This window comes from Amphiprion ocellaris, chromosome 3, assembly GCF_022539595.1.
Source record: "Amphiprion ocellaris isolate individual 3 ecotype Okinawa chromosome 3, ASM2253959v1, whole genome shotgun sequence".
NCBI lineage: Eukaryota > Metazoa > Chordata > Actinopteri > Pomacentridae > Amphiprion > Amphiprion ocellaris.
In genome coordinates, this window is record NC_072768.1 from 40,302,553 (window position 1) to 40,327,286 (window position 24,734).

The 24,734-nt window shown below is 38.4% G+C and overlaps 1 protein-coding gene across 3 annotated transcripts in view; it reads left to right on the forward strand.

The window, feature by feature from the left end:
• Window positions 1-22,661, forward strand: part of LOC111568446 (polypeptide N-acetylgalactosaminyltransferase 18-like) — a 130,698-nt gene extending 108,037 nt beyond the window's left edge. For 2 of the 3 annotated variants that reach the window (XM_055009445.1, XM_055009447.1), the window contains exons 10-11: window positions 8,729-8,896; window positions 17,493-22,661. In XM_055009445.1, the coding sequence (XP_054865420.1) occupies window positions 8,729-8,896; window positions 17,493-17,639 (315 nt within the window). In that variant the 3' untranslated portion in view covers window positions 17,640-22,661. The remainder of the gene's footprint in view (window positions 1-8,728; window positions 8,897-17,492) is intronic. The other variant, XM_055009446.1, reaches the window with a different exon arrangement.
• The last annotated feature ends 2,073 nt before the right edge of the window (window positions 22,662-24,734 follow it).

A 24,734-nucleotide genomic window follows, 5' to 3' on the forward strand; every position in this document is an offset into this window, starting at 1 on the left:
AACTGCCTGAGGAGCAATGCCTTACTGTTTTAGTGGTTGCTGAACTGCCTGAGGAGGGATGAATTAAGGAGTTAATAGTTGTGTAACTGCCTGGGGAGCGATGTTTTGAGATGGTAGTGGTGGTAAAATTCCTTAGAGAAGGATGACTAAGGTGTTAATGAAAGTGAAACTGCCTGGGGAAGGATGACTGACGTGCTAATTAGGGTGAAACTATTGGGGGAGCAACGGCTCAAGGTGTTACTGATAGTGAAACTGACTTGGGGCACAAGCTGTTAATGGAGACTTGGGGATGGGTGACTCAAGGAGAGACTGGTGGTAAAACTGCCTAGGGGTGGATAACTTAAGATGTGAATGGGGTAAAACTGCCTGGAGAGGGATGACTCAAGTTGCTAATAGTGGTAAAACTGCCTGGGTAACGATGCCTAAATGTGTTAGTAGTTGTTGAACTGCATGGGGATGGATGACTAAGGTGTAAATGGGGGTGAAATTGCTTAGAGAGGGACAACTAAGGTGTTAATAAAAGTTAAACTACCTAGAGAGGGATGGTTTAATGTGGAAATGGTGGTGAAACTTCCAATGGAGTGATGAATCAGGATGTTAATTGTGGTGAAACTGCCTGTGGAGGGATCTCAGGAGTGTTTTATAAGAGTCCTATTTAGAGAATCTACACAGACAGGTTTTCACTATCTGTAGGCGGCACTGAATAAAATAAAGAAATAAATGAAAAAACAGAGTCAAGACACGTTGTTCAGGACATCGACAGTAAAACAGAGAAGTAAATTACATTAATAAGAAATGTATTGTAGTATCTGACCTGAGACATGTGTTACTTAATAAGTTAGTGGAATGGAATGTGTGTTGCCTGTTCTACTATCTGATCAGCGATTTGTGGGAAAACACACGTTTCCTCTTTCTAAGTTAACAGGTAGCGTCTGACATGAGATATACGTTTTTCTATTTTAGTTCTGAGAATGTTTATGTTGAAGAGGCGTCTGTGTCTGGAACCTTTGCAAAGTGAAGTGGGGCCTGTCATTGAAGGAAGCCATACGTTATGTTCCCATACACAAACCTATATGAGTGAGTGCATATTGTTGTTCTGGGAGGTTCATATTGGCTCTGAATCCTCCATCGGGCAGACCATGGCGCCTGATCAGATGCTGTGTTCTTTGCAATAAAGTAATTATTATTATTATGCAAGTCAGTGTCAACAGATGTTTTCTTCAACATCTGCACATCCTCAATGTCTGAGAGAAACTACAGTATTAATGATGTATTACGAAGAATCTGGCAGTAAATATGTGTTTATTAGTAGAGGAATTTAAATTTTTGTGAGAGAACTGGAATTAAAAAGGATGAATTAAACTGCAGCGTGAGGTGAAGCAGTAGACGGACACTACAGACTTCCTTCTGCAGTGAAACAACAGGAGGTTTGGAGTTCAGCAGAAACACAACAACCTTTGGAGGAAATTCAAAAGCTTTTCTCTAACATTCACAGAAAAGAAGTTTACTGAGAATCTTCACATATCACAAGACTTCCAGCGACGGGAAACAAACCACAGATCAGTCAGAAGCTTCTACTGGAGCCTCGGAGTTCTTCACGTTTCTGTTCTTGTTTCCACACAAAACAGTTTCTGAGAAGTTTGACCTTCAGTTGAGTCCATCATCATGTTTCTGCCTGATCTTTTGAATAAATATGGAACGAGGACAGACATGCAAACTGCAGCCGTGATGAATCCAACATGTGAGCAGAAGGTCGAATGAATCGAGAAACATCCTCAGAAGTCTCATTAAGTGTCTCCAGAACGGGGTTTCTAATTTTCTGCTGCAAGTTCTCCAAATTAAACATCAAAATGCTGATGTTGTTGGTCCATAAACTGCAGCGACACTCTGAAGTCATGTTTTTCTGATCTGAGGTTCAGCAGAACGAGTTTAGACAAGATGCTTCTGGAACATACAGGATGTTAAGGAACATTTTAAAGATTCATATTTTAAAAAAAAGCTAATGGAAACAGCAAAACTTCAAAAGTTTTAAGTCTTATTGAGAAGAATGTTGTTTGACACCTACCAAATTCACATCGATTAGCTTGTTGCGTTTCTGTTGTTGCTGTTGAACAGCATGAAATGCCGCCAACACCAGCGGGCAATGAAAAATAATTCCAACTGTATGGATGGAAAATGATTCTTGATGATTTGAATTTTTCACTCTCAGATCGGCAAAGTTCAGTTTGTTGGTCTGGTTATATTTACACCTTCTTCTACTCTGTTTATTAGAGCTAGCATAGTCTACAGCTAGCATAGCCTACAGCTAGCATTGCCTACAGCACCACCATTGTACAGTTCTACACAGCCAAGTATATTCCCTCCATAGCAGTTCTACCTTTTCAAATTTGCTTGAAATTCTCTTGACAGTTTCATGGTTACACTCCTAATCCTTGTGGCCGCCATCAGAGGACTTCATTTGTCTACAAACAATATTTTGAGACATTTGTGGAAATTGTGAAATGATTGAAGCTTTTGTTTTTCGTTAAATGTCCGTTTTTAACAAACACCGACACTGAAGTTGATGAGTGAGGTCGGGGTGGATGGACGGGTCACCAGAAATAGGACTGATGTGGATTTGATTTTAACGGACTGCATTCCAAACCACATACTTGTTCTTTTACTTTAATGATATACAGCTTGTTTTCACTCATGTGATTATGGGTTTTAAAAAGCTTGAAAGTATGCTGGTTTGCAAACTGCAAAATCTGTCCAGATATGGAAGGATTATTCTGGTATTTTTGGCAAACTGCACGTGACCCATCCAAGATCAACCTTCTGCTGATGTGGAGGTGAGCCTCCTTCTTCATTATTCCATTTACTTTGTGTAAAACTCCAGTTCCACAGAGCATGATGCTGCCACCTCCATGCTTGATGGTAGGTTTGGTGTTCTTGGGGTTAAAGGTCTCACCTTCTCTCCTCCAAACAGATTTCTGCTCAGTTTTTCTTCCATCTGACCACAGAACTTTCCTCCAGAAGGTCTTTTCTTTGTCCATGTGATCAGCAGCAGACTTGAGTGGAGCTTTAAGGTTCTGCTTCTAGAGGAAGAACTTCCTTCTTCATGGATCCTCTCAGCTCATGTTGATGTAAAACCCTGTGGACACTGACAGCTGTGTTCCAGCAGCTTCTCATTCATTCAGACCTGCTTTCTGATGATTCCTGGTTGAATCTTGACCATCCTGACCAATGGTCTCTCAGCAGCAGGTGATAGTGTGTTTTCTTCCTGATGGTGGCAGTAACACAACTGGACCATGAACTTTATTCTGACAAACAGATGATTCTGGATCTGAAGCTGCTTTGAAATGGCTCCAAGTCACTTTCTGACTTTGGTAATTTCAGACATATTTCCAGTCATCTTGAACAATTCTGGAGTCAATCTGGACAATTTAGCATCACTTTGCTCAATTTTTCAGTCATTCTGGATATTTTCAGTCACTTTGGAATAGTTTTGCATAAATTTGGACAAATTCTGAGTCAACTTTAACTGTTTTTGTGTCAATTTAGGCAAGTTTTAAAAATGTTTATACATGTTTTAGTCAATTTGGGCAATTATTCAGTGAATTTATGAGTCATTGTTGACATCTTCACCAGTCAGTTTGGACCATTTTTAAGTCAATTTTGACCCTTTTGGTTGATTTGAGCATTTTTTGAATTTATTTTTCATTTTCTCAGGCAAATTTTGAATATTTTGACATATTTCCAGCCATCTTGGGATATTTTTGAGCCAATTTAGGTGTTTCTTGAGGTAATTTGGTCAATTTTAGTGTCAATTAGAGCAGTTTTTGATTTGTTATTGAAATATTTTTGGCACCCTGGAGTAGTTTTGAGTAAATTTGGACTCATTTTGAGTGGACTTTAACAGTTTTGTGTCAATTTGTGCAGGTTTTCAATAACTTTAGACATGCTTTTAGTCACTTTGGACAATTGTTGACTGAATTTGTGTCCATGTGGACAGTTTAGGCTGTTTTTGAGTCAATTTTGACTATTTTGGGCAATTTTTACATCAACTTAGGCAACTTTTGAATTCAAGTCAATGATTTTCTTCTCCAGATGTTTGCTGAGCTCCTCAGACTTTCCCACTGTAGTGTTTGAGTCTAATGAGTGGATCTAATGGGTTCTGTTTAAACTGGATAAGAGAAATCAGCAGCTGTAGTCAACTTTAATCACTCAAGAGGACTTAAGAGGCCATGAAACTAAGAAAATCTGATTAATACAACTTTCTATATCAACAAAACTGATCATTTAAGTGGCTGTTTGTATATTTTTGACCCAGAAGACCTATAATAAATCTGTGAAAGAACCATGTGTTTCAATGATTCAGAGTTCTAGGAGTCATTGGAAATTAAAGACTAACATGATTAAAGTGATCTTTATAAGTGTGTAGAAACCTTTGTTCCTGACTTTACATATAGATATGAGTCTAATGAGTGGATCTAATGGGTTCTATTTAAACTGGATCAGAGGAGTCAGCAGCTGTAGTCGATCGCAGTCACTTAAGAGGAGTTAAGAGGCTATAAAACTAAGAAAATCTGATTAAAACAGCTTTCTCTTTACCTAAACTGATCGTTTGTTGTCTTGATGTATATTTTTGACCCAGAAGACCTTCAGTAAATCTATGAAATAACCTATTTTTGAGATTGTTTTTGTGATAAAGATTCATTGACGAGTTATGGGAGTCACTGGAAACGAGACTGTCAGGACATGCGTGGTCTTTTTGTTCAGGTCTGTAGTTCACTAGTACAGAAACTAGAACTGTCCCATGTTGTAGGTGATCGTTGTTTCTTCATATCAAACCTGAAACCACAGATTAAATCTCTGAACAATAATTTATTCCCACAAAGATTCCTCCCGGATGAAACATGATCCGTCCGGCTTAGCGGCTTTCCTCCGTCCTCCCAGTTAATTCCTACATGTGTCAGGAGAGATCGCTATCTGTCCGACGCTAATCCGGCTATTAGCACTTTCAGACGTCTGGTGGAGGCGGAGCTTCAGAAGCAGCTTTAACCAGTCTTAATAGAGAACGTACGGATAAATTAAAAACTTTCTTGATTTTTTTATTTTTCTATTTTTTTTATTTCTTTTCGATTTATTCCTTCATTTTTCATTATTAACGTTATCTTATTTTTATTTTTTTAACTTCTATTTTGCCCCTCATCTATTTGTCTGTCTGCATTTTACTAATCAATATTTTATTTATTATTTATTTACTAATTTATTTATTATTGTTTTATTGAATTTTCTCCTGGTGTCGTTTGTTTTTAGCGTTTTATTGCCTTTTTTTATTCTTTCTGATCTGATTGATTGATTGATTGATTGATCAGTTGATTAAAACATTTTGTCTCCTACTCTCCGGTTTTCCTTCGTCTCTTCGTTTTCAGATTCTTGGTTCGTCTGATTTCCTTCTTGTCGGTTCGTTGTCGTCTCTTCAGTTTCTGTCTTCAGGAGTCTTATGAGTTTTGTGAGTTTTGCGGCGGCTTCAGGTTTTAGTTTTTTGGTTTTATTTCACCTCAGCAGATGTGTTGAGAACTGGGCCAACATTAGCATTCATTAGCATCTCCCTGTGTTTCTCTTTCTTCTTCTCCAGGTGAACGTTCCTCATCCAGGATCCTTTTTCTTCCTCATTAGATCGGCTGCAGGTGGTTTGTTTGTTTCTGTCGCTGTTAAAAGTGAAAATGTTGAAGGTGAAGCGAATAATAAAGAATAATTAGCATTCAAGAATTAGCCTACTTCCAGTCATCCCTGCGGCTAACCACTAATGATGGAAACCTTCAGTATATTATTTATTATTTTAGTTTATTTTCTGCTGTTTGTGCTCCAGCAGAGATCACTTTTCAATCGGCGTCCAGGTTGGAGTATTTCAAACGAAGCCAAACAACTCGACCTTTAAGCTGTTAGATCAGAAAATCATCTAAATTTACATCACATTTAAAGATATTTACAACCTGCAGACGTCTAGATGTCTGGATATATGAGCTATACTTCATTTTTCCGGTGCAATGTTTCATTATCTTGTGTGATTTTACTTCACTACCTCAACATCACTGTGTTTATTAATACTTTTCTGTTATATCAGCAGACATATTTTAGGTTCATTACGTATTTCTACACTGCATTATTCAATGTTGTGTGATTTTTGACATGAACTTATCGGATTCTTTGTTGTAATAATTCAAAAGTTGAGCCCAGATTTCTTTGTGCACCATGTAAACATCAGTATTATTGTTCAAAATGTCATTTAAATCCTCAAAAATTATTTAAAAACCTGTTTAAAATGACACAATAATCATCCAAATTACCCAAATGTGTCCAAAATTAGTCAAACCGTGTCCAATTGGACTCAACGTTTGTTCAAAATCAGATGAAAATCCATCTAGAATGAAAGAAAAGTTGTTTAAAATGTTGTTTAAATTGTCCAAAATTACTTAAAAACTTCTTTAAAATGATACAATAATTACCAAATTTTACGTAAATGTGTCCAAAACTAGTCAAACTGCGTCCAAGTGGACAAAAGTAAGAAAGGAGAACGTCTCCAGGAGAACGTTCTAGAGTAGACCTACTGACAACTGGAGAACGTTCTAGAGTAGACCTACTGACAACTGGAGAAAGTTCTAGAGTAGACCTACTGACAACTGGAGAACGTTCTAGAGTAGACCTACCGACAACTGGAGAAAGTTCTAGAGTAGACCTACCAACTGTCCAGTTGTGGGTAGGTCTGCTCTAGAACTTTCTCCAGGGGATGTTCTCCTCTATGGACTTCAAGGACCTGGAACTCTGGAAATATTCCCAGTCTGAAGGTAGAATCATTGATAAAGTTACTGCAGATGAAGAACCCGATGTTCTGAGGATATCAGGAAGGAACTTTAGTCCTATTTGGCTGATAGGTTTGTGCCGAATTGGAGATTTTGTTGCAATTTCATCTGTTTTCTGGTAATTTTGGTCCTTTTTATGGTGATTTTGAGTGTTTTCCTGGCAGATTTGAACCTTTCAAGGCAGTTTTCACTCTTTTGGGGTGATTTTGTGTCTTTTTGTTAATTTTAATTTTCAGTTTTTTTGTGCTGAGTTTATGTCACAATTTCACCTGTTTTGTGGTTGGGTCCTTTTCGTGGTAAATTTGGCCCTTTTTTGTGGTGATTTTCCATGTTTTCATGACACGTTTGAACGTTTCAAGATAATTTTGACTCTTTTTGGGCTAAATTTTGTTTATTTTATTTTTCAAGTTATTTGTGCCGAATTTGAATTTTGGTCACCTGTTCTGTGGTAATATTTGTCATTTTTGTGGTGGTTTTGGTCCTTTTTGTGGTGATTTTAGTCATTTTTGTGGTGGTTTTGGTACTCTTTGTGGCGATTTTGAGTGTTTTCCTTGTTTATTTGAACCTTTCAAGGTAGTTTTGACTCTTTTTGTGGTGATTTTGTGTCTTCTGTGGTAATTTTGGCCGTTTTTGTTCGTATTTTAGAAGTTTTTTGTGCTAAATTTGAGTTGTTGCATTTTCACCAGTTTTGAGGTAGTTTTCATCCTCTTTGTGGTAAATTTGGCTGTTTTTGTTTGTTCCATGTTTTTACTGACATATTTGAACATTTCTGGGTAATTTGGCTCTTTTTGGGGTAAATTTTATAAGTTTTTTGTGCCAAATTTGAGCTTTTGTTACAATTCCACCTGTTTTGTGGTAGTTTTGGTACTTGTGGTGATTTTGGTGGGGTTTTTTTTGGCATATTTCAACCTTTCAGGGTATTCTTGGTTCTCTTTGTGGTGATTTTGCAGCTTTTTTAGTAATTTCAGTTGCAGTTTCTAGCAGAACTCAGATGTTTTTCTTCCTAAATGTCACGTATCTATCTCAGGGTTTCTGCAAGACGTTAAAAAGCATTAATAGTCATTAAATTGATTTTGCAAAAATTAAGGCCTTAAATGGCATTAAAAATCATTAAATTTGATTTGATAATTTTCTCAGTGGCATTAAAAATTCTTTCTGCCATTTTCAAGAAAAATATTTTATAATAATAATATATAATTATAGACTGTGATTCGTCAGATATGACATCTGCATAAACATGCCGAAGCATTGCAATAACTGCTCCGGCCGGTCGGGTACAATTGCCAAAAACTGCATGTTTGGAAAGTGGAGGAGAACTGGGAAATGGGGAAATGCAAATTCCAGCAAAATTGGCAAGAAAACGTGGAATTCAGAGAATGACTATAACCCGTTCTTGGTCAGGGGTGGTTTCCAGATTCAGAAATAGTGGAATGAGGGGACAGTTTTCATATAAAAGTCATCTTTTTTTTAAAAAAACCAAGCCTGTGTAATTTGTTGAGTTCATGGTCGTGGTATTAAAATTTTTACATTAAATAGCTTTAAAGATGACTGGCTGATTTCTGCAGAAACCCTGTATCTGCTGGACTGATGAAGATCTCAAACTCAGAAATGATGGAAAAAGTCCATTAAAAAGTGATGAATCTGGACCCTGTAGATGAAGAACCAGATGTTCTGAGGAGGTCACTGATGGATTTTTGACGATTTATTGAACATTAGCACAGATCATTGTTGGTGTTCCGTCGTCCTCAGAGGTTCTTTTAGGTCTTTCATTGGGTTCTAACGTCCTTCCTGAGTCTGAAGCTAGCATTAACAGTGAGTGTTGGAGGTCATGAAGCATCCAGAAGTCTTTGTCATGGTGCCCCTTGACTTGTGTTTCCCAGCAGAACATCTACTACACCAGCTCCCAGCAGCTCCACCTCGGCGTCCTCAGTCCCACCATCGACGACGACGACAACAAGTGTCTGGTGGACGTCAACAGTCGGCCGAGGCTGCTGGAGTGTAGTTACGCTGCCGCCAAGCACATGAAGCTCACCTGGACCTTCACTCAGGTGAGCTTCAGACGGACCTGTTGGAGGGTAGATGTAGTACTAGAGGCTAAATGTAGTATTAGAGGGTAAATGTAGTATTAGAGGGTAAATGTAGTATTAGAGGCTAAATGTAGTATTAGAGGGTAAATGTAGTATTAGAGGCTAAATGTAGTATTAGAGGCTAAATGTAGTATTAGAGGGTAAATGTAGTACTAGAGGCTAAATGTAGTATTAGAGGGTAAATGTAGTATTAGAGGGTAAATGTAGTATTAGAGGCTAAATGTAGTATTAGAGGGTAAATGTAGTACTAGAGGCTAAATGTAGTATTAGAGGGTAAATGTAGTATTAGAGGCTAAATGTAGTATTAGAGGGTAAATGTAGTATTAGAGGGTAAATGTAGTATTAGAGGCTAAATGTAGTATTAGAGGCTAAATGTAGTATTAGAGGGTAAATGTAGTACTAGAGGCTAAATGTAGTATTAGAGGGTAAATGTAGTATTAGAGGCTAAATGTAGTATTAGAGGCTAAATGTAGTATTAGAGGCTAAATGTAGTATTAGAGGGTAAATGTAGTACTAGAGGCTAAATGTAGTATTAGAGGGTAAATTTAGTATTAGAGGCTAAATGTAGTATTAGAGGCTAAATGTAGTATTAGAGGGTAAATGTAGTATTAGAGGCTAAATGTAGTATTAGAGGCTAAATGTAGTATTAGAGGGTAAATGTAGTATTAGAGGCTAAATGTAGTATTAGAGGGTAAATTTAGTATTAGAGGCTAAATGTAGTATTAGAGGCTAAATGTAGTATTAGAGGCTAAATGTAGTATTAGAGGGTAAATGTAGTATTAGAGGCTAAATGTAGTATTAGAGGCTAAATGTAGTATTAGAGGCTAAATGTAGTATTAGAGGGTAAATGTAGTATTAGAGGCTAAATGTAGTATTAGAGGCTAAATGTAGTATTAGAGGGTAAATGTAGTCTTTTCTGTCAGCTGGTTTCATTCTGCTGTTTTTTTTAGAACCTTGTTGGATTCGAGCTTCCTTTTCTGCTCTTTGAGGACGTTTTATTTGGATCTTTCTGGTTTTAAAACACGTCTCCTTATTGAGCTTCCACATGTCCACGGTTTTTGCGACTTTTAACTCTTATTTTTAATCTCGGCTCTTTGAATGTTGTCCTAAAATGTGACGATAAGCAGACTGAGCTGGGTAATTAGAGAAAAGAATCACTGCTGTGTTCGTGCCTCGGGTCACCCTGGATGTCTGTTGGATTTCTCTGTGCGCGGCTGCTTCGGTCTCAGACGTCAGACCGAATGAGAAGCTCACCGAACTGTCCTCCAGCCCTCCAGTATCCCCTCAGCAACTGGAGCCACTGGGAACACTGGCCTCTAATTAGATTCAGAAATCTCTCCTCCAGCTTCTGTCAGAAGAATCCCGTTAGACATCTCCCCAAGGGCTTTAAATAAAAAAAAGAAAAAAAGAGCCATTTTCTTCTTTAAAAAGTTTGGTGGAAAAGTCAAATAAGGGTCTAAGACTGAAGAGCTGCTGGATGTCGGAAAGATTTAAAAGGCAGAAACAAAATGACGTTCAACATTTGATCACATTTATCAGAATCAGAATCACTGGAGAAGTCATTTAATATTTAGTATCCCAGTCCCAGTTTTTTTTTACCTGTTAAAAGGGTGTTTTCCTGCCACTGTCTCCTTAGGGCTGCTCTGGGGGTTCAGGCATATGGGTTCTGTAAAGCGTCTCGAGACAATTTGACTGTAATTGGTGCTATATAAATAAAATTGAATTAAAGAATTAAAGTCCCAATCTCATACCGTCTCCCTGCGTAGTACACACTTCAAGTACTTTAAAGGCTTTAAAAGCTGAAGAATATACTTGAAAACTGAATATCTCTGCAGTACGTTGAGATAAAAAAAACTGTATTTCTGCCTCCAGACTGTTACTTATTGTTCTGTAGGTGGAACCTTGTAGTAAAACTCCAGTAGAACACTGTCTAAATGTAGTATTAGAGAGTAAATGTAGTATTAGAGAGTAAATGTAGTATTAGAGGATAAATGTAGTATTAGAGGATACATGTAGTATTAGAGGATAAATGTAGTGTCCCTCTAATACTACATTTACCCTTTAATGCTACATTTAACCTGTGGTCATACCATCAAAGCTAGCATTAGCTACATTAGCACTGTGTAGCATTGTATTGTTGTTCTCACATTGCCAAAAATGTAAAGTACTACTTCCACTACAAGCATTACTACTACTGATCCTGCTGTTACAACCACTATGACAACAACAACAACTACTACTACTACTGCTATACAATCAAAGCTAGCTTTAGCCACATTTACACACAACGTGCTAATTTTAAGGATTTTTATATCGTGGAGTTGACATCACCAAAAACTACTACTACTACTTCTAGTACTAAAGCCAAAGAGGCAAACAATTACCAAAAAGGCACACAAAACTTCAGCAAAGAGCCACAAAATGACAACAAAGACACATAAAACCAATAAATGTAGACAGGAAACCATCACTAATGTACATTTTGTGTTTAGTCGTGCATTTTCTAACTGTATCGCTTTGAGGATGTTGGTGCAGCAGGTTTATGAGACGAGTCGACATCCAGCTCTGTGGGTCTTAAAGCCGCAGGTCCTCCCTGTTCAGAAATAGACGGCACTTTAGACAGAAGTTACTGGAGGTGATGTGCAGAAACGAAGGCAGCAGGAAGAATAAAAGCAGAGATCAACGGGGAGGCAGCGTTTCATGTGAAGCGGCCAGTCAGTATCAGTGAATTATTGATGAGCAGATCTCTTACAATATTGAACTGAGCCTGACCCCGAGGGAGCAGATACCAATCCAGAGAAACTGGAGGAGAGGAAGAAATTCATTAAATCACACTGTCTTATATAAGGCAGCCAGGGTTCAGCCACATGAAAACATCAGTTCTTTATGCTGTTGGTCTGACTTTATTTGAGACAAAGACACATAAAAAAAGATGAAAAATGACCACAGAGACAGAAAATCACCACAAACAGATGCCAAACCACCACAAAGAGAAACAAAATCACCAATAATAGACAAAAATCCACCAAAAATAAACACAAAACCATCACAAAGAGACACAAAACTACAAATAATAGACATAAAACCACCACAAAGAGATCTAAAACCACCAAAAAGAGACACAAAACATCAGAAATTTACACAAAACCACCACAAAGAGACATAAAACCACCAAAAATAGACATAAAACCACCAAAAAGAGACACAAAACCACCACAAAAAGATGTAAAACCATTAAAATAGGCACAAACCACCAAAAATTGACACAAAACCACCACAAAGAGACATAAAACCACCAAAAATAGACATAAAACCACCAAAAAGAGACACAAAACCACCACAAAAAGATGTAAAACCATTAAAATAGGCACAAACCACCAAAAATTGACACAAAACCACCACAAAGAGACATAAAACCACCAAAAATAGACATAAAACCACCAAAAATGGACACAAAACCACCACAAAGAGCTGTAAAACCATCAAAAATGACAAAAAACCACCACAGAGACACAAAACCACCAAAAATTGACACAAAACTACCAAAAGTAGACATAAAAGCACAACAGAGATGTAAAACCATCAAAATAGGCACAAAACCACCAAAAACTGACACAAAACCACCACAAGGAGATGTCAAACCATCAAAAAAGAGACATAAAACCAAAACAAAGATGCAAAAGATCAGCACAAATAGGCACGAATCCACTAAATAGACTCAAAACCACCAAAAATTGATACAAAACCACCACAAAGAAACCCTAAACCATCAAAAATAAACACACCATCAAAATAGACACAAAACCACCACAAGGAGACTATAAACCCCCACAATGAGGCATAAACCGTGAAATGACACACAACAACCACAAAATGATGCAAAAACACCAGAAAGACATTTTTTTAAAAACACCACAAACACACACAATGCTGCTACAAATAATAAGTACAAAGACACAAAATCATCACAGACAGATGCAAAATGACCACAAAGATACACAAAACAACTTAAAAGAGACACAAAACCACCAAAAATAGACCACCACAAAGTGTTCCTGCTATCTCATCCACAGTATTTGGAACAATCCTCGGTAACGTCTCCTGATGTTGGTTCCATCTAATCAGCTCCGTTCTCTGTGAACTCTGAACAAACAGCAGCTCCTGTTGTTGTCAAGACAGCTGCTGCTCCGGTCAATAATAAGTTTTAATTAGAGGAAACCATTTGGACGGGTTGACAAACTGCAAATATGACTCCCTGCTCGTGTCCTGGTTCATCCTGGGTTTAATGTTTAAAGAAGACATGAACTGTTTGCTGCTGCTTTCTGGAATCTTTTCAGCTGAAGAATAAACTCATATTTTCAGCCTCATCGGTTCTTCAGTCTGGTCTCTTTCTGGAAGAGTCACAAAACAAACAAAACCACCTCAAAGAGTCACAAAACTTCCACAAAGACCCAAAATCACCAAAAAGAGAGAGAAAAGGATGACACAGAGACACAAAACCTCAACAAAGATGCAAAATGACCACAAAGAGACACAAAATGACAACAAATAGATGCAAAAAACACTGCAAAACACACAAAACAACTACACAGAGACACAAAACCTCAACAAAGATGCAAAATAACTACAAAGAGACACAAAACCTCAACAAAAAGAGACAACAAACTACCACAGACACACAAAACACCATAAAACCAAAACTGACTCAAAACCTCAACAAATGAGATAGAAAATGACCACAAGGAGACAATAAACACCAAGAAGAAACGCAAACCAACCACAGACACAAAACCTCAACAAAGAGACACAAAAGTGCCACAAAATGACATAAAACCTTCTCAGGGTCACCAAACTTCAACAAAGAGACACAGGACCGCAACAGAGATGTAAAATGACTGGAAAGAGACACAAAATGACAACAAATAGATCCAAAATCACCACAAAACACACAAAACCACCACAAAGAGACACAAAACCACCAAAATTAGACACAAATCCAACAAAAATAGACACAAAACCACCACAAAGACACAGAAAACGACCACAGAGACACAAAACAACCACAAAGAGACATAAAGTGTGTGAAATGATCACACACTGATGCAAAACTGCTATGAAGGAACACAACTGATGGAAAACCAACATCAAGCTTTTCTGCTATGAGCTTGTTGTCCGTCTTCACTTGTTTTGATGGCGTGATGACGGCGTGTCTGGCTGACAGACTTCCTGATTGGCTGACTGGCCTCCTGATTGGCTGTCTGTCTGAGCGAATGATTAACTGGTGTCGGCTCCCTAATGGCGGGAATCGATCGGTCCGACCTGCAGATTGACAGAGCCAAGGACAGGCTCTGGGTAGACGCCAGACGTTTGTGTATCCAGGAGGAAGTGTTTCTGGATCTGCTCAGTTGGAACTCCTCAGGGAAGCTCAGACTGAGCAGACTCTTAACTACATCTGCTGGAAGTCACTGAGGAGGTCCAACACTGGGAGAAAACCAAGTGAGTCCAGCAGAGGAGGCAGGACATCTCACTGCCATTATTTAAATGAGTTTTCTACCTGTCTAAATTAGAAAGAGACGCAAATAGACCATAAAGAGACGCAAAATGACCTCAAAGAGATGCAAAATGACCTCAAAGAGATGCAAAATGACCTCATAGAGACGCAAATAGACCATAAAGAGACGCAAAATGACCTCAAAGAGATGCAAAATGACCTCATAGAGATGCAAAATGACAAAAAAAAGATGCAAAATGCCCAGAAAGAGATGCAAAATGACCACAAAAAGATGCCAAATGACCAGAAGGAGATGCAAAATGACCTCAAAGACATGCAAAATGATCTCAGAGATGCAAAATGACTACAAAAAGATGCAAAACGACCAGAAGGAGATGCAAAATGACCTCAAAGAGACGCAAAATGACCTCAAAGAGATGCAAAATGACCACAAAAAGATGCCAAATGACCAGAGAGAGATGCAAAATGACCACAAAAAGATGCAAAATGACCAGAAGGAGATGCAAAATAACCTCAAAGACATGCAAAATGACCTCAAAGACATGCAAAATGACCACAAATAGATGCAAAATGACTACAAACCGACATAAAACTGCCATAAAGAGACACCAGATGACCACATCGACATAAAACATGGCCAAATAAAACACAAAATGAAGTCAACTGGAAGAAGGTTCTCTGATCTGATGAAACCAAAATGGAGCATTTTGTCCACGATGTCCAGTAGACATAAAGTCTACTGGACATCATCACAACATACCATCCCCATTGTGAAGCAAGGTGGTGGCAGCATCATGGTGTCAAGCACGACGATAGTATCATCATAATGTAAAGCACGGTGGTGGTATCATCATGCTCCTCAGTATCTTCTCAGCTACTAAATTCTGATTTAAAGGAGGTGGATATTAAGACATCCACTTATTTCATATTTTGTATTTTAATTAACTTACTTCATTTTGTAGGAATTTGTTTTCACATAAAACCTCAGACAGGCCGATACGACTGACTCCAGCTGGTTCTTCTGGTTCATCAGACAGGATTCATCCAGCGATTAGACAGGATTCATCCAGCGTTTAGCCCGGACCAGCAGCAGCTCAGGTTAACTCCTACATCCTCAGCGCTCACATGATTCCTCCCTCTGAGGTCACGCATGTCAATGAGGGATCACGTGCACGTAGGAGCGTGCACACTGTGTTCTATGAAGCGATCACTCCCACAAATCAGCAGTTTGAACACATGCACACACATGATCTGTTCAGAGGCGGGGGATGGTTCATTAAATACCTGCAGCAGCAGACTGCAGTGAGATACACAAAATAATCAGAGAGACACACAAAACCACTGCAAAGAGACACAAAATGACCACAAAGAGACACAAAACCACCACAAAGGTACAAAACCTCAAAAAAGAGATGAAAAATGACCACAAAATACAGAAAATTACCACGTAGACACAAAATTACCACAAAGAGACACAAAACCATCATAAAGGGATGTAAAATGATCACCAAATACACAAAAAGCCCACACACAGACACACTATGACCACAAAGCGATGCAAAACCACCACAGAGATGCAAAATTAGCTCAAACACACACAAAAAGACAACACAACACAACACAACACACAGCTGCAGCACAGTCAGGTAAACCTAGACCTGGATGAGGACGTGACCATGTTTCTGCAGCAGCTTCTCTGTATTCACAGGAAAACACCGAGTCCAGGACGCAGCAGACACACACACACACACACACACACACACACACACACACACACACACACACACACACACACACACACACACACACAGCTACACTCAGTGCTGCTGCTGTGTGTGTGTGTCTGTGTCTGTGTGTAGCTGTGTGTGTCTGAGTGTAGCTGGGGTGGATGTAGTGCATATTGATTTCAAAGAAAAGCAGCACAGCAACTTTGACAGAAGTGAGTCGAGTCTTTTCTCTGGCAGGAGTGTGGCTCTTTAAAACATATTACAACTACACACACACACACACAGACACACACACATACACACACACAGACACACACACACACAGACACACACACACACAGACACACACACACACATACGGACACACACACACACACACACACACATACACACACACAGACACACACACAGACACACACACACACAGGCACATTGTGGTGGCAGCATCATGGTGTGAAGCACGGTGGTGGCAGCATCATGGTGTGAAGCATGGTGGTGGCAGCATCATGATGTGAAGCACGGTGGTGGCAGCATCATGGTGTGAAGCATGGTGGTGGCAGCATCATGATGTGAAGCATGGTGGTGGCAGCATCATGGTGTGAAGCACGGTGGTGGCAGCATCATGATGTGAAGCACGGTGGAGGCAGCATCATGATATGAAGCATGGTGGTGGCAGCATCATGGTATAAAGCATGGTGGTGGCAGCATCATGATGTGAAGCATGGTGGTGGCAGCATCATGATGTGAAGCACGGTGGTGGCAGCATCATGGTGTGAAGCATGGTGGTGGCAGCATCATGATGTGAAGCATGGTGGTGGCAGCATCATGATGTGAAGCACGGTGGAGGCAGCATCATGATGTGAAGCACGGTGGTGGCAGCATCATGGTGTGAAGCATGGTGGTGGCAGCATCATGATGTGAAGCACGGTGGTGGCAGCATCATGGTGTGAAGCATGGTGGAGGCAGCATCATGATGTGAAGCACGGTGGTGGCAGCATCATGGTGTGAAGCATGGTGGTGGCAGCATCATGATGTGAAGCACGGTGGAGGCAGCATCATGATGTGAAGCACGGTGGTGGCAGCATCATACAGACGTACTGATTTTATTGGAATTAAATCTGTGAAAAATTCTTATCTTAAAGATAATCTTAAAAATATCTTAAAGTTTGTTGTTATCTTCACTTTTTTTTTTTTTTTTACAGTTTTTAATGTATTTTTCTGTCCCCTTTGCTGCCAGATTTTTTCCAGTTTGTTTATTTTTTCGTCTGTTGTTCGTGTTCGGTTCCTGACGTCTCTCCTGGTGTCTCCGTCTCTTCAGGGCGGATCCATCCAGAACTCGGAGTCTCAGCGATGTCTGGAGCTGGTGGAGAGTCGACAGTCCGAGTTCAGCTTCCAGCTCGTCCTCCAGGACTGTAGCGGCCAGAAGTGGACCATCACCAACATCCTGACGGTGCTGCCGCAGTGACCCAGTGAAACCAGTGACCCAGTGAAACCAGTAACAATGGTCTGGAGTCCAGTCAGGAACAAACCGACCAGAGCAGCAGAACTTAAGAGTCCAAGAAATGAGTTTCCACAGCGACTCTGTTGTTATCGAGCTTCAGTGGCAGAACATCAGTCAGCTAACAAACCAGTAAAACCAGTAAAACCTCCAGTTCTGCAGCCGTAGACAGAAATCCAGTCGCTTTATTCAGGAGATGAATCAGATCATCAGTGTGGACGTTTCAGGAGGAGAACTGGGACGGAAACCACGGGATTTATGTCAGAAACAACAAAATGTATGTCGAAAATAGAACATTTTGTCATAAAACCGAAGATTTATGTCAAAAAATAGAAAATATTTATCAAAAACTCGAAAATTGTCGTAAGACTGAAGATTTATGTCCAAAATCTGAAAATTTCTGTCGTAAAACAAAAAAATTATGCCCAAACCCAGAGTTATGGCAAAAAATATGAAATTTATGTCAAAAAACTAAATATTTGTCTTAAAACTGAAAATTTCTGTCATAATCTGAAAATTTATTTCAAAAAAAGAAGATTTATGTGGAAAGACCACAAGATATATATCATAAATCTGAAAATGTGTCATAAACTGAAGACTTATGTTAAAAAAAATGAAGATTTATATCATTAAAGAGAAAATTTATGTCAAAATCCAGAAGATTTATGTCAAAAAATAGAACATTTTAGTCATAAAACAGATTTATGTCCAAAATCTGAAAATTTATCTTAAAAAAAAAAAACAAAGATTTATGCCATAAAACAAGATTTGTCAAAAACTGAAAATTTGTCGTAAAATGGAAAATTTGTGTCATAAAACTAAAGATTTATGTCAAAAAACTGAAAATTGAAGGCAAAAGCAAAAGACGTGTCAAAAAAATTTAACGTTTTTGTGAAAAACCGGAAGATTTGTGTCAAACATCAGATGATTTTCTGTGTAATTATAGAAAAACTCCCAGAGATATTCCAGAATAAATCAGTGATCACAGGATGGATTCAGATGAAACTGAAGCTCAACTATTTAATTATTTAATCTCCTTTCAGACACAAGAAACTGAATATTAATGTGTTTAATGTTTCTCACAGCTTCAGTATTGGTCATAAAACAGTAAAAGTGGCATAATAATAGGAACATCCGAATACATAAAGGACTAAATCTAACCCAGAACCTTCATGATGATCAGATGTAATATAATAACAATAAATCTGCTTCCAACCTGTTTCACATGAAGGTAAATTAGAGCTTTACTGATGACTAAAACCCTAAAAAAGACCAAATCCAGCAGCAGAAATAACCGAGCTGCTCTTGTTCTTCTGTAATAAAACCAACAGTTTCTCCCACACACTTCTGAAGATTTAGGATCAGAGGAAATAATTGAAAAAGGCGGCGTGGGCGGAAAATGAAGGCGCAGATATTTACGGTTTCAGGAACATCCTCCTCCAAAAAATACAAGGAACAAGAAAAAACCTGAAACTGGAGCATGAAACGAAAGATAGAGGAACTAAACGGATGAAAAGTTCAAATTAAACATGTGGAAGCCAAGAGTTATGTCAAAAAATGAAGATTTGTCATAAAATACAAGAGTTATGTCAAAAAATGAAGATTTATGTCAAAACCTGAAGATTTATGTCAGAAAACTGAAGATTTAGGTCAAAACCAGAAGATTTCTGTCATAAAAAAGACATGTCATAAAAAGAAAATTTATGACATGTCAAGATTAATGACAAGATTAATGTCAAAAACGAAAAGATTTATGTCATAAAGAGAAGATTTATATAGAAAACAAGATTTATGTCCAAAAAAAGATTTAGGTCGTAAAACTGGAAATTTCTGTCAAAAAACAGAAGATTTATGTCATAAAACTAAAGGTTTATGTGATAAAACTATAAGATTTATGTCATAAAAAGAAGATTTATGTTCAATACAAGATTTCTGTCAAAAACCAGAAGATTTCTGTCATAAAAAGAAGATTTATGTCATCAATCATAAACATTTTGTTTAGAGACAAAAAGATCCCACCGGTGCAATAATCTAATAATAATATTAAAAATTAGAACGATGTTTTCTTTATTCTCATGTGTTACCAGATCTTTTCTTCATCAGAAGCACCTTAAAATCATTATTTCCTGTTCGCTGACGTCTCTAAACTCGCCTTTATCAGCCTCATGGTCGAATGTTCTGCTCACACGAATGAATGAAATGAAAGAAAATCCAGTTCGAACCCTGAAAATCAATCAGACGGGTGAGAAACACGATCAGTCGGATGATCCAACGTAGTTTAAACAAGTTTTCTGGAGGAGAAAACTCTGACAGAACAAGCTAGACATGTGGTACATCAAAAACTAGAAGATTTATGTCCAAAAAACAGATTTATGTCAAAAACTAGAAGATTTATGTCCAAAAGGATTTATGTCAAACAATTGTAAATTGGTCAGAAAACAGAAAATTTGTCAAAAACCAGAAGATTTATCTCATAAACTAGAAAACCTATGTCATAAATACAGAAGATTTATGTCAAACAATTCAAAATTTGTCATAAAACAGAAAATTAATTTTAAAAATTGAAGATTTATGTCAAAAAAGAAGATTTATGTCAAAAACTACAAAATTTATTACAAAAGTTTTATGTCATAAATCTGAAGACTGGTGTCAAAACCAAAGGATTTTTCTCATTAAACTGAAGATTTATGTCATCAAAAAAAAGATTTATGTCAAAAAACAGAAAATTTGTCAAAAAGTGGAGATTTTTGTCATAAAATAGAAGATTTATGTCAAAACCAAATATTTTTATCATTAAACTGAAGATTTATGACATCAAAAAAGAAGATTTATGTCATAAAATAGATTGTCAAAAAAGAAGTTTTATGTGAAAAACAGAAGATTTATGTCAAACTATAAAATTTATGACAAAAACCAGAAAGTTTTTGTCATAAAATGGAAAATTTCTGTCAACAAATAAGATTTATGTCATCAAACATAAGATTTATTTCAAAAAACAGATGATTTATGTCACACAATAGAAGATTTATGTCCTAAAACTGAAGGAAACCTGATGATCTGAGCTGTTCCTCCATCTCTGATGCACTGATTTAACATTTTAAAGAATCCAGATAAACGTTTGATCCTCTAGAGATCTTTGGTTCCTGCTGCCTCGGTGTTTGATAGAACCTGGATCTGGACAGAAAACATGGAGAACTCCTGAACTTCCTGCTGGTAAACTCCCACTTCCTGTCTTCAGTGGGATCTTCTGGTTTCAGACTTTTAGGCCTTTAAAGGTCGGACCGCCTGTTGAAAAGCATTCTGGGTAATAAAGTCAGCAGACGTTTTATCTTTGCTGGAAAAGACAGATTTTATTCCAGAAACTCTTTTTGTTCCCTAAAAACTCTCCAGGAAAGAAGAACTTTCCAACCGACTGAAGATGAAGACGTTCTTCTCTTCCTGGAGAAAGTCAGCACCCAAAGAAGCATCCAATAATCAATAATCAATCCATATTAGACGTTTGATTTATGGAGTTTAATTTGTGCCTCAATTCTGAACATATGATGGGACGTTTTTCACTGCTGTCATTTTACCTAAACGTGGACTTGCTTTCCTTCACTGTAATCTTGGTTTTCCTCACTACTTGTGTGCTTTTCTTCATTTTCAGCTCATTTTCCCTCACTGTTTGTTAATTTTCCTCACTGATTGCTCATTTACTCTCATTATGGACTTCTCTTCCTTCACTGTCGCCTCATTTTTCCTCACTGTGGGCTCATTTTCCTTCACTGTAAGTTTGATTTTCCTCATTGTTAACTCATTTCACCTCAGTATGGGCTTGTTTGTCTTCACTGTAGGCTCAGTTTTCCTCATTGTTAGCTAATTTCCTTCACTGTTTGCTCATTTTTCCTCACTGTGAGGACAGCAAGCACCATTTTCCCGCCCTTTTCCTTGTCCTTGTCCAGTCTTTTCCTCTCTACCATCAATAATGTAAAATTCTCCAAATATTCCAACATAACAAACCTCCATAGTTCTGTTTCCCACCTAGAGCTGGAGTTCCGTCTGATAGCTGGTGTTTGGTTTGTAGTCGAAGGTGTTGAATCCTGACAGAAAGTTACGAGGATGCTTCTGTAAATGTTTAGATTTTGTAGAGAAATGATCAGAGAAGAATTTCTTTGCACAATTATGATTCCTTTACATTTTCATGTTTTAAATGTCGCAGAATTGTGGCACAAATATGCCTCCATACAAGTGTTGGAGCCTCCTTACGGATCGCTGGGGCCTCCGTAAGGATCGTTGGAGCCTCCCTACGGATCACTGGAGCCTCCGTACGGATCGTTGGAGCCTCCTTACGGATCGCTGGGGCCTCCGTAGGGATCGTTGGAGCCTCCTTACGGATCGCTGGGGCCTCCGTAAGGATCGCTGGGGCCTCCGTACGGATCGCTGGAGCCTCCGTACGGATCGTTGGAGCCTCTGTACGGATCGCTGGGGCCTCCGTACGGATCGCTGGGGCCTCCTTAAGGATCATTGGAGCCTCCGTACGGAGCGTTGGAGCCTCCAACAATCCGTACGGAGGCTCCAGTGCTCTATATGGATCGTTGGAGCCTCCGTAAAGACCGTTGGTGCCTCCGTACTGATCGTTGGAGCCTCCGTAGGGATCGCTGGAGCTGCTTTAGCTGATCGGACTCTTTCACCTCAATCATTTGCTCTACTTTTTTCTACCAGAACTTTTCAGTTAAACATCGCTGCTCTGCGATCAGTAACTCAGAAACCAGATGAACTTTGATTATTGATCGTGTGGAAGTTGTCCGATGAGAAACTATCGGCTACTGTGTAGCATCAAACCTCGTGTCGACCTTCTGTTTTATCTTCCTGCCTCAGGTTTGGAGATCCTGAACTTTGAAAATGTATCTCAGTTTTTGGGAACGTCCAATGAGCTATTTTATTATTTATTTATTTTATCAGTGTATTTAAAGGGATATTTATAGTAGTAAAAACCTGATGTCAGTCCTGGCTGTGTGGCTTTTCTTTCTTTTCACCTCCAAACCACAGATTTTCACACATTTATCAGGAACACAGACACAAGCTCCATATGAGTGTCAAGCAAATATGAAGTAAAATATATTTAATATGAAGCAAAACTTTTGAAAAAGGAGAAATGGGCGAATTTTCTTGTTATTTTGTTTTGGTTTTGGGAGTTTTTTTTGTTCCAAATGGGAAAATAGGCATCCGTGTATGGTTCGCTCATTCGTTTTTCTGTTTCAAAATAAAATCCAAAAAAACAATAAACCACGAAGTTTTTTTGTTTTTCAGCTTTTAAAACCTAACTGTAGAAATGTATTATTTAACTGGTGAAAAAACCACCGTGTTGGATTTTTGCTCTAGCTTTTTGAACCCGAAATACAAAACACGGCTGTTGTTTTATTTTGTCGCAACACTGGAAGTCGCCAAGGAAGAACAGTTTAGAGTTGGTCTGGACTGTGAACACATCTAGAATGGCTGTCCTCGAGCCCCTTTCCTATTTAATTCTGTTTAAGAGTGGAAAACCCACGCAGAAATCATGGAGTTCCATGTTGCTCTATAATGAGAGTCAGGAGGTTCTGCTGGAGAACAGTTTAAGGAGATCAATCCTGTGTCTGATGCTGATTTGGAGAGAACTGGAATTTGTTCTGTTAATCAGATATGTTATTTTCAGTGCCATACTTTATTAACTATAGAATGTTACGTTTCACTTCTGTGTGTTTTACAGTCAGACCCGACATGTGGACGACAGTTTATGATGGGATACTGGTCATCTACTGGTGTTCCAGTTTAACTGGTGATCAGGTTAACTGGTGATAGTTTCCGTCTCCAGATGTTTCCTCCTCAGATTCGTCCCAACCAGACCTGGCTGTGTGTCAAATAAAGATACTAGATAAAGAAGACCTGCAGAAAAACGTCGACATCACTATTTAATGAAGTCTGTATCCATGTAAATATCTACAGACAGTAAAAAGAAACGTGCTGGTGAAATAAAACCCCATATTTTTATGAACGGTGAGAGGAAACGATGGAATCCAGAGATAAAATTAGAGACCAGTCTGACTCATCATGCCACCAATCAGTCCGATAAACATCTTCACAAGGATGTAAAAAGGAATACAAAAATACAACACAAACTACCTGCGTAGTTTAATCACTCAGACTGCAGTACTGGAAGTATTCTAGTCTTCCTCAGCCATGTCTCTAAAAGTCTCTTTTTGCCATTTCTAAACCAGCCAGAGTTTTTGGAAAGACACAACTCACACATATATCGTTTGTTTTGACCAGATCGGATCGTTTACTTTCATTTTTATTTAATATTGTCAGCGGTTAACGTGCTCTGAAATGACGGTTAGGACTGAACGTGTTTTATTGTTTTCTGAGTGACTAGTTTTAACAACGTGGTCTCAGTTTGTTCTGATGTATTTTATTAGATCCACCTGATGTTCTGCTGCGTGTTGTTCTGATGTATTTTATTAGATCCAGCTGATGTTCTGCTGCGTGTTGTTCTGATGTATTTTATCAGATCCAGCTGATGTTCTGCTGTGTGTTGTTCTGATGTATTTTATCAAATCCAGCTGATGTTCTGCTGCGTGTTGTTCTGATGTATTTTATCAGATCCAGCTGATGTTCTGCTGCGTGTTGTTCTGATTTATTTTATCAGATCCAGCTGATGTTCTGCTGCGTGTTGTTTTGATGTATTTTATCAGATCCAGCTGATGTTCTGCTGCGTGTTCTAATGTATTTTATCAGATCCAGCTGATGTTCTGCTGCATGTTCTGATGTATTTTATCAGATCCAGCTGATGTTCTGCTGCATGTTCTGATGTATTTTATCAGATCCAGCTGATGTTCTGCTGTGTGTTGTTCTGATGAGAGGCTGCTGAGGCTCTGAGTGTTTCTGAGAACAAAGCCGAGTTAAACCTGAAGTTCTGCTCTGGATCTGTTCCACTGAACTCAGACTAACACACAGCAGTGGACGAGCTTCTATGTTGTGGGTTTTCTTGGTGAGACAATTAGTTTTGTGTCTCGTTATTAACCCGGCAGCCTGTGTTAAGTTGTGATT